Source organism: Mangifera indica, chromosome 15, assembly GCF_011075055.1.
Source record: "Mangifera indica cultivar Alphonso chromosome 15, CATAS_Mindica_2.1, whole genome shotgun sequence".
NCBI classification, from domain to species: Eukaryota; Viridiplantae; Streptophyta; class Magnoliopsida; order Sapindales; family Anacardiaceae; genus Mangifera; species Mangifera indica.
In genome coordinates, this window is record NC_058151.1 from 13982508 (window position 1) to 13993540 (window position 11033).

At 37.9% G+C, this 11033-nt stretch overlaps 1 protein-coding gene across 1 annotated transcript; it reads left to right on the forward strand.

The window, feature by feature from the left end:
* The first annotated feature begins 3163 nt into the window (after positions 1-3163).
* On the forward strand, positions 3164-10175 carry LOC123198155 (ABC transporter B family member 19). Its single transcript, XM_044612789.1, has 10 exons — positions 3164-3713; positions 3801-3855; positions 4076-4251; positions 4610-4810; positions 5223-5482; positions 5573-5889; positions 5979-6202; positions 6348-7167; positions 7254-7495; positions 8746-10175. The coding sequence occupies exons 1-10, from the start codon at positions 3462-3464 to the stop codon at positions 9952-9954; spliced, it is 3756 nt and encodes a 1251-aa protein (XP_044468724.1). The 5' UTR covers positions 3164-3461; the 3' UTR covers positions 9955-10175.
* The last annotated feature ends 858 nt before the right edge of the window (positions 10176-11033 follow it).

Below are 11033 nucleotides of genomic sequence, written 5' to 3' on the forward strand. Positions count from 1 at the left end.
TAATGTATCTCAAGATCCGAATAACTGCATCCCAATGACTGTCACATGGAGACTGAAGGAATTGACTGACCACACTAACAGCAAAAGAAATATTTGGTCGTGTGATGGTGAGATAATTAAGTTTTCCAACGAGTCTTCGATATCTCCCAGGATCTGTAAGTAGGGCTGGATTCGAGCCGAGCTGAGCTCGGGCTCGGCTCGCTTTATTTAGGGGCGGCTCAAGTTCGGCTCGAGCTCGATTCGAGCTGAACTCGGCTCGGCTCATTTTTGACTCGGTTCGTTTTTGGCTCGGCTCGGCTCATTTTTCATATCAAAACGACATCGTTTTGTGTATATATATGGATCAAAACGACGTTGTTTTGTATAAAAAATTTTTAAAAATTTTTTAAAAAAATCTGCCCTGCCAAGCCGAGCCAGCTCGAGCTCGATCGAGCCGAGCAGAGCCCGGCTCTTTTCGGGCTTGAACCGAGCCGAGCCCGAGCTCGAGCTGGCTTGGCTCGAATCCAGCCCTATCTGTAAGTGGCTCCCTCTGTCCAGGTAAGAGCTTAGTAGTAGGATCTATAGGTGAGTTTATAGGTTTGCAATCTAACATCTCTGTTTCCTACAGAATATCTAATGTATACTTCCTTTGAGAGATGACAATTCCAGATTTAGACTGGGCGACTTTTATACCAAGAAAGTATCTGAGTGGACCCAAATCTTTGGTTTGAAAATTACTAAACAAATGCTTCTTTAATTTTTCAATACCCTTCTGATCACTTCTTGTAATAACAATATCATCAACATAGACCACTAGATAGATACATTTGTCGTGTGGAGTATGTCTATAGAATACTGAATGATCAGATTCACTTCGTCGCATACCAAATTCTTGAATAACAGTACTAAACCGATCAAACCAAGCGCGAGGAGATTGTTTTAAACCATATAGAGACTGATGGAGTTTACAAACCAATCCAGACTCCCCCTAAGCAACAAAACCAAGAGGTTACTCTACATAAATTTCTTCTTGCAGTTCACCATGAAGAAAGACATTCTTGATATCTAACTGATGCAAAGGCCAATGGCAAATGGCAGCCATAGAGAAAAATAGGCGAACAGAAGACATTTGAGCAACCAAAGAGGAAGTCTCATAATAGTCAAGGCCATATGTCTGAGTGTATCTTTTAGCAATCAACCGCGCTTTCAACCTGTCAATCTGACCATCAGGACCAACTTTAATAGTATGGATCCACCGACATCCAACCGTTGAGTGACCAGGAGACAAAGGAACTAGTTCCCAAGTATTATTATCATGTAGAGCAGATATCTCATCCACCATTGCTTGTCACCATCCGGGATCAGATAATGCCTCATGAACAATAGCAGGGGTAGATAAAGATGATAAAGTGGACACAAAGGCATAAATGGTGAAGATAAACGATGATAACTTAGAAAGTTATAGATGAGATGAGGATTACGAGTTGAACGCATACCTTTGCGAATAGTGATGGGAAATTGATCATCAGGAGGTAAGACCGCAGAGATAGAAGATTCCGGAGCAGGAAGTGAGTGCACCAGGTCTTGAGAGACTGTCTCACCTGAAGGAGAAGCAAGGTCATCACCTGTAGAATGACTAGTGGGTGTAAGATCTACACTAGTCAGAGATTGGTTAGTTGAAGAGTGTGAATTTATTAGGGGAACAATATAGGACACAGGAAGAACTTCTGTAATAGGAGACAGTGGAGAAAAGACTTGGATTCACCGGAAACTAAGTTGAGAACGCCAAAAAAATTTAAATGCTAGGCTCTGATACAATATGAATTGAGAATATTGTTTTCTTATTATTTCAGAGTATTGAACAGTACAATATATACAGTTTACAGAAAAGATATAACAAGAAATGAATCAATCAAATCCTTAACTAAATCAAATCAAATCCCTATAAATCAAATCAAATCAAATCCTAAATATATTATCTCCTAATATGCTCTGATATCCTTCCTAATATAACAGAATTAAATCAACAATATAACTTTCCTAATATAACACAAATCAACAGTATCCACGCCCATTTAGGACATTAGTTACTAGTAATATTCAAAACTTTGGGGAGAAACAGAAAATAGTCTAAAGTAATTAAATTGTCATTTATGGCTAAGGTATGAGTTCTGAAAAGTCTGATGGGCTATGCACAGAAAAATTGGGACCTCTTAATTTATCATCCCTTTTCAATTGGGTCCCTTAGATTTTTCAACAAACAGCCTTTGTAATTAACTTTTGCATCATCAAGATTAACTAAATGAGATAATCTTTATGTGGGCTTTTTTTTTTTTGGAAATTAAAGTTAGGATTAGATTCGATTTGAACTATTTAAATTTGGATCATATGAGTCAAGTTTGAACTAATTAAGCATTGGACTCGTTTTTATAAAATGAGCATAAATCTAAATTTTTCTGAGTTGGACTCAAATATTAATTTATCGATTTTGAGTTAAATTTTTTATATTTAAACTGATCTTAAGTTGAGTTTTGTTTGATTTTAGCCCGGATTGTTTTTTTTTTTTTTTGTTTAAATGAAGATTAGCTCAAAATGTTAAAGAAGAAAACAAAAAACACAACTGGTAGTTATAGAACAAGTTAGCCCAAATATAGAAAAGATGCTGCAAGAAACACATGCAACGTTACAGAGTGGATCTTTTGCTAAATTGCCAAGTGGCTTAAAAGAAATATCACAAATATGATCAAATTCTTGAACTTAAATTCAATCTTCTTTAAAAGCATAATTATTTTATATAAGGTATAAATATAATTATAATGGTTATAACTGCATTAAGTTACAAATCCAGAATTTACCAAAAAAGATAATTGAGTTACCACTAGGGATCATACGTTTCGCATATCGTATAGTATTAATAATATATTTTGGCAAAGTTCAGGGGTCTTAAGGTAATATTGCTAAATATTTAATACTTAGGTGAAAAGGGCATAAAAATCAGAAAACAGAAACAGAACACTGCACAAAAAACCAGATTCCAGTTTATTAAAAATTAATTTGGATAGAAAAAGTTAAGTAAAATATGAAAATAATAATTTTAACAGTCCACCAAATTCATGGTTAACTGTGTAAAAGAGAACCACCATTATAGAACTCCTCACACCACCCCATTTCTCTCTTCAAGTACTCATTTTTTTTTTCTTTAGCTCTGACCAGTGGTCTAAATTCTATGTCTGTTTCACTTTCTCTTTCTATATATACATGCTAGTTCATTCTAGTTTCTATACATACACTCTTTTTTATTTTCTTTCTTTGGAGTTGAGAGAGAGAGAGAGAAAGAGAGCAAAAGGGTGTGTGGTTTGTTAGATCTTTCATTTTCAATGCTTGAATGGTTTCAGATCTTTCATTACTCTACTAACTAACTCAACACACTCACTTACTCACTTGCCCACTCGGTGTTTTGTTTTGTTGAGCTGTTGGCTGTAATGGCTGAGACCACTGAGGCTTCCAAGTCATTGCCTCCTGAAGCTGAGAAAAAGAAAGAGCAAAGCTTGCCATTTTATCAGCTTTTCTCGTTTGCTGACAAGTATGATTGGTTTTTGATGATCCTTGGAAGCTTAGGTGCTATTGTTCATGGCTCTTCCATGCCTGTTTTCTTTCTCCTCTTTGGTGAAATGGTTAATGGCTTTGGGAAAAACCAAATGGACTTACACAAAATGACTTACGAAGTCTCCAAGGTAATACGATTTTCTTACAAAACTCAGTTTTTCTTCATCTTTTCGGATCAAGATCTGATATTTTTCTCTTCTCCTTCTTTATTTCAGTATGCACTTTACTTTGTGTACCTTGGCCTCGTTGTGTGCTTATCCTCTTACGCAGGTGAGCTATCTTTTTTTTTAAGTTCTTGCACCATGGCTGAAACTTGGTGAAAACCCACGTGGTTCATCAACCGCGTTTGTCTTTTATTAGCATCTCTTTGTAATCCTCTAGATTTTCACATTCTAATAACAAACGCTTAACTTAATTCACAAACACACATCTCTTTGTATCATTGTCAATACGTTATCTTAATCTTGTGTTGGTGTGAAATTTTGATTAGAAATTGCATGTTGGATGTACACTGGAGAGAGACAGGTGAGCACACTGAGAAAGAAGTATTTGGAGGCTGTGTTGAAACAAGATGTGGGGTTCTTTGATACTGATGCAAGAACTGGTGATATTGTCTTCAGTGTTTCAACAGACACTCTTCTTGTTCAAGATGCCATTAGTGAGAAGGTAGAGTTTGATTTAACAGGTTTTTTTTTTTCTTTTTCTTTTGCTTTGCTTTTCTTTTTTACTTTTTTTTTTTTTTGGGTTTGTACTGTATTCTAAGTTATGGGGCCATATTTAGAAAATGGTAAGTGATAAATTTGCAAAAAACCTCATCCGGGTTGATTGCCAATGATGCATTAATGCGGGTCCCTTAGGTCAAGACATTTTCTTTCATTTTTGTGGGCGTACGTTAGCATGTCATGAGTTAAACGTGCGCCAGGATTTGTTCGTCTTGGACTTTTTGTGATTTTGGCTTCTTAATTGGATCCATTAAGTTTGATTCTTCTTATAGTATAGAGATTTAAATTTTTTTCTTTGTCAGGTGGGGAATTTTATTCATTTTTTGTCAACATTTCTGGCCGGGTTGGTGGTCGGATTTGTATCAGCATGGAGGCTAGCTCTGTTGAGTGTGGCAGTCATTCCGGGTATTGCTTTTGCTGGAGGCTTATATGCATACACTCTCACTGGCCTCACATCCAAAAGCCGGGAATCGTATGCGAATGCTGGCATAATTGCCGAGCAGGTGAGCTTTACCGTACTAAGATTGTGTGACAGTACTTAGAATTGTGTATAATTTGTGCATGTATTTGTTTATACTGCAAAGTGTTGTTATATTAATCTGTTTGCTGCTTTTTAAGCATGGCAATTTGAAGCAGCATCACAATGATGTTTTCCATGTGCATCATGAAAAGAAGTTGTTTACTTTTTCTTAACTTTATCATTTTTTTATTGCCAAAATCTGAATTTTTTTTTTGTCAACTGTGGTCAAAACTGTTAGAAATAATGACATTTTTTCTTATGGATTTCATATTTTTATGATCCAGAAAATGCATTCATTGATTCTATTTAAGATTTTATGGCTGCATATTTTAGGAGAGTTGTTTTTTTTTTTTTTTTGCACTTCAGCTATCTGAATCTTTTCTGTATTTTATTAGGCCATTGCACAAGTTCGGACGGTGTACTCTTATGTTGGTGAGGGCAAGGCCCTTAATTCCTACTCGGATGCAATACAGAACACATTGAAACTCGGATATAAGGCTGGTATGGCCAAAGGTCTTGGTCTGGGATGTACATATGGAATTGCTTGCATGTCATGGGCGCTTGTTTTCTGGTATGCTGGTGTTTTTATCAGAAATGGACAGACGGATGGAGGGAAGGCATTCACAGCAATTTTCTCTGCCATTGTTGGTGGCATGTAAGATTTCTGAGTGAGGAATTTCTCATTTTTGTCATTGCTAATGTTTAGGCTTATTCTAATTCATGAAATAATGTTTGGTTTTTGCAGGAGTTTGGGTCAATCTTTTTCAAATCTTGGAGCATTTAGTAAAGGTAAAGCAGCTGGTTACAAATTGATGGAAATCATCAAGCAAAAGCCATCCATAATTCAGGACCCCTCAGATGGAAAATCCTTATTGGAGGTTAATGGCAATATAGAATTCAAGGATGTAACTTTCAGCTATCCATCAAGACCAGATGTCATCATATTCAGGAATTTCTCAATTTTCTTTCCTGCTGGAAAGACTGTTGCTGTTGTTGGTGGCAGTGGGTCTGGGAAAAGCACTGTTGTCTCTCTAATAGAAAGATTTTATGATCCTAATCAAGGTAACTAAGAAAATTTAATCCTGTAAAGTATTGGGGGTTTCTGTGACCTTCAATGGATGGTTAAAATAATGTGTTTTCTTGGTGAGCAGGGCAAGTTTTGCTGGATAATGTTGACATTAAAACACTTCAACTGCGATGGTTACGTGATCAGATTGGTCTGGTGAACCAAGAACCTGCACTCTTTGCAACCACCATACTTGAGAACATACTCTATGGAAAACCCGATGCAACAATGGATGAAGTTGAAGCTGCTGCTTCTGCTGCAAATGCACATAGCTTCATCACCTTGCTTCCGAATGGGTATAACACTCAGGTTTGTACATAAAAGTCAAATTAGTTGAAATTTGGTTTTCACAATCACAAACCCAAAATCTATATTCTTCATTCTTTTCCCACCTTAAATTCTTGATGGTGTAGGTTTAAATTTTGATGTCATTTGCATTTATATCTGAAATCAGGTGGGAGAGCGTGGAGTGCAGCTTTCTGGTGGCCAGAAACAGAGAATTGCAATTGCCAGAGCAATGTTGAAAAATCCTAAGATCCTTCTCCTTGATGAAGCAACCAGCGCTCTTGATGCAAGCTCAGAGAGCATTGTCCAAGAAGCACTGGATCGTCTCATGGTGGGAAGAACAACTGTGGTTGTTGCCCATCGCCTATCCACCATTAGAAATGTTGATACAATTGCAGTTATACAGCAAGGACAGGTAGTTGAGACAGGAACACATGAAGAATTGATTGCTAAGGCTGGGGCCTATGCTTCATTAATAAGATTCCAAGAAATGGTGAGGAATAGAGACTTTGCAAACCCATCAACTCGCCGTTCCCGTTCATCACGTCTCAGCCATTCATTGTCCACAAAGTCTCTAAGCCTCCGATCTGGCAGCTTAAGAAACTTGAGCTATTCCTACAGTACTGGTGCTGATGGACGGATAGAGATGATCTCGAACGCTGAAACTGACCGCAAAACTCCAGCCCCTGATGGCTACTTCTTCCGCCTCCTCAAGCTAAATGCTCCCGAATGGCCATATTCAATAATGGGTGCCATAGGGTCTGTGCTATCTGGTTTCATTGGTCCAACTTTTGCTATTGTAATGAGCAATATGATTGAAGTTTTCTACTATAGAAATCCTGCAGCCATGGAAAGGAAGACTAAGGAGTATGTCTTCATTTACATTGGTGCTGGTCTTTATGCTGTTGTTGCATATTTGATACAGCATTACTTCTTCAGTATCATGGGTGAGAACCTTACCACAAGGGTGAGGAGAATGATGCTTGCAGGTATTTTATCGCTTATTTTTATCTCATTTTTTTAATTAATATACATTTTCATGTTCATGATTCTTATGGTATTCTCTTTTCTCCAGCAATCCTAAGGAATGAAGTTGGATGGTTCGATGAGGAAGAGCACAACTCAAGCCTAGTTGCAGCTCGATTGGCAACTGATGCGGCGGATGTCAAATCAGCAATTGCTGAAAGAATCTCAGTCATACTCCAGAACATGACTTCACTGCTCACTTCATTCATAGTTGCCTTCATAGTGGAATGGAGAGTCTCACTTCTCATTCTAGGCACTTTCCCTCTACTGGTCCTTGCTAACTTTGCTCAAGTAAGCTCACTCTACTCAACATGTTACTCCAATAAATGTTAACATTTATTACATGGGTTGAACCAAACTTCAAAAGGGCACATGATAATTCTAATTTTAATCTAAGAATCTATAAACTTTCACTCCATCTTTCTACAAAACGCCAAGAGGCTAAACAAAAGTGTGTTGCACGTGGTTCCTCTGCATTAACTTCTAAAAATTCCCACATGAACTATAATATAATATAAGCTTCTAAATAATTGTGCACATTATAGTCAAGATTCCATCAACTTCAATATGGGTTCCATGTTTAACTTATTCCTCGAAGCTATGACTCTTTCTTTTCTTTTCCATATGCTAGTCAACATTTCAACTTGCCAAGTTTCTCTCACTTTGATCTTAGATTTTTACATGGCACCGACAGTGCACAAGCCTGTGTATATCAGTTCTGTATGTGTCAGACTTTTATTTAAGTCACCCAAGTGAAAAAACTTTTGTTTTATTTATTTTTCTTTTCCTAGGTACATGAGCTCTCTATGCTAGAGCTAGATGCCACCATTTTTGTTAGTCTCGAGAGATTCTTGGCCTGTGATCACATTATTTCTGATTTATTATTATACTTGTATAATTCATCTGCATTTTTTTGCAAATATTTATCTCTGTTTATTCGAAATTTTTATTTATAAAGGATGTCAGGGTGTGTCAGTCTTAATGGCATGGCAGTGAATACAAGTATGAGAGAGATAGGGAGGGAGTTGTTATTGTAAAGTTGGCAAAAGTTGCTAACTTGCGCAGGGTGCACATATTTGCATACACTACCCTGGCATTATTGTGTTTAGGCTTCCATTTCTGGGTTTTTGGGGCTTTCAGGATGTGGAGTTTGTTTTGGAAGTGTACATCTGAGGCCATGTTCATTGTTAGTTTTTAATGGAACAGTGTTTCTTATATTGCTCATGCTTTTTAGACAGTGAAAAAAGACTTCATATCTTTAAGACTAGCTGATAAATTGTGAATGTCCTATTCATCTACCTGCCTCTTCTTGGAGGAACATTGCCTTTTTTTGGCCCCATTAATTTAAAGTTACCTCGGTTTGGCACTATTCATTAGGGCCATTTTCGCATTTAGGCGTCCCTAGCTGTTCCTGTTAGCCTTGTAACGAACTATCAGAATCAAAAGATAATAACATGTATGCTCTTAGTAATTCGAATTAAAATGATTGATGTAGTTTTTGGATAGTTGTTAATTATGTTAATATTTTGATTATTATGCAGCAACTCTCTCTCAAAGGGTTTGCTGGAGACACTGCCAAGGCTCATGCAAAGACCAGCATGATTGCTGGTGAGGGAGTGAGCAATATTCGAACTGTTGCAGCATTTAATGCACAGAACAAGATCCTCTCCTTGTTCCGTCATGAGCTCCGTGTCCCACAACGACAAAGCCTGAGCCGTAGCCAGAGCTCTGGCATTCTCTTTGGCCTGTCTCAGCTTGCTCTGTATGCCTCCGAAGCTCTCATTCTATGGTATGGTGCCCACCTCGTTAGCAAAGGTGTATCAACATTTTCTAAGGTTATCAAGGTTTTTGTAGTCCTTGTCATCACGGCTAATTCAGTTGCAGAGACTGTTAGTCTTGCTCCAGAGATTATTAGGGGCGGTGAAGCTGTTGGTTCAGTGTTTTCTATATTGGACCGCGCCACTAGGATTGACCCTGATGATCCTGATGCCGAGCCTGTAGAATCCATTCGCGGAGAAATTGAACTTAGACATGTTGATTTTGCATATCCATCACGACCTGATATTATTGTTTTCAAAGACTTTAACCTTAGAATCCGTGCTGGCCAGAGCCAAGCTCTTGTGGGTGCTAGTGGGTCAGGTAAAAGTTCTGTGATTGCATTGATCGAGCGTTTCTATGATCCAATAGTTGGAAAAGTTATGATTGACGGAAAGGATATTCGTCGATTGAACTTGAAGTCACTTAGACTTAAAATTGGATTGGTGCAACAAGAGCCAGCCCTCTTTGCTGCAAGCATTTTTGAAAACATCGCATATGGAAAAGATGGAGCTACTGAAGCAGAAGTTATTGAGGCAGCTCGTGCAGCTAATGTTCATGGATTTGTTAGTGCATTGCCCGATGGATACAAAACACCAGTTGGTGAGAGAGGGGTTCAACTTTCTGGGGGTCAGAAGCAAAGGATAGCAATTGCTAGGGCTGTTCTCAAGGACCCAACAATCCTCTTGCTTGATGAGGCTACAAGTGCCCTTGATGCTGAATCCGAGTGTGTGCTACAAGAAGCACTTGAGAGGCTAATGAGGGGTCGAACCACAGTGCTTGTGGCTCACCGTTTATCCACAATAAGAGGTGTGGACAACATCGCTGTTGTGCAAGATGGCCGGATTGTAGAACAAGGCAGCCACTCTGAATTGGTTAGCCGAGCTGAGGGCGCATACTCTAGACTCCTGCAACTACAAAATCATCACATATGAGAGGTGTTTTGATTGAAGCACCATGGCCTTGTTTGTGGTAATTATGTTTGGGTCCCATTAACCTCATGTTTCCATTTTTTTTTTTTTTAATTTTGAATGATGAGATAGTTGTAGATATGGAAATGTGGAGACTGTATCTTCAAAAATGCTGCCCCATTTCCAATGGGGTAGCCTTATGTTATATTATTAATATCCTATGAAGCATAATCCTTGTTGGTCTATCTGGTTGCTTAGGTTCTTTGGCTTTCTGTTTTATGCAATTTTTGTACTCAAAAAGCAAATCCCAGTTGAAACCTTTCCAGCCTCATGACTCTTGCTAAAGTAATCTCTTTAAGCTTCAGATAAGGTCATGTGTCGAATTTCTCTGGGTTTTAAGCACTCACATGGACCAGCAAATGTTAATGGAGACATTGATTTGTATCAAATGGAATAATTATTGTAAAGTAAGATATGATGAAAAACTTTTAGAAAGATGTAAAGTGTAAGCATGTGTTGCAGAAATGGAGGTAACATTAAACAGGGCCCAACTCAACTGATTTATTTGTGAGGAAGATAGCTGGCTAACTTGCTACCTTCTTCAACAATCACATTAACTATTATTATGTTCACTAAAAGGGTATTTCAAGAATGTGTACTTGTTTCTGTCAAAGAGGTGAAAGAAAATTTAAGAAGGCTCCAAGAAGAGTAGGGCCTAACACTTTTTCTCACAGTTCATTGATGCAATGCCAGTGAGGAGGATTGAAAAGAGATGATGGTAAAGCAAAATTTGGAAGAAGACAGAAGCAAAGGCATGAGATGGGTGTCATTGGTTACGAGAATATGGCTCCACAAGAAAGAGAGTGGGGCATACAAGAGAAGAGATGAATGATGCATCAAGCCAGTCTCCTCAGTGCCTCAGTTGCATTATATCTATTAGCTGCTGATTTTGCCTCTTTCTTCCTCATTGCTATTAATCTGCACAGCTCCTTTTCACACCATAAACATATACATATATATATATATATACCAAGCACATAAGGTAAAATCTTAGATTCAACGATTGGATCTACAATCAATATCAATTAAGAGTTTGAACTATA

What these genes read in the sequence shown, in the direction of transcription:
- LOC123198155 (XM_044612789.1), top strand. Translation starts at nt 3,462, where the DNA reads ATGGCTGAGACCACTGAGGCTTCCAAGTCATTGCCTCCTGAAGCTGAG. An exon ending in CTGGCATAATTGCCGAGCAG is followed by an intron (nt 4,811 to 5,222) that starts GTGAGCTTTACC and finishes GTATTTTATTAG; the next exon opens with GCCATTGCACAAGTTCGGAC. An exon ending in GAGGAGAATGATGCTTGCAG is followed by an intron (nt 7,168 to 7,253) that starts GTATTTTATCGC and finishes TCTTTTCTCCAG; the next exon opens with CAATCCTAAGGAATGAAGTT.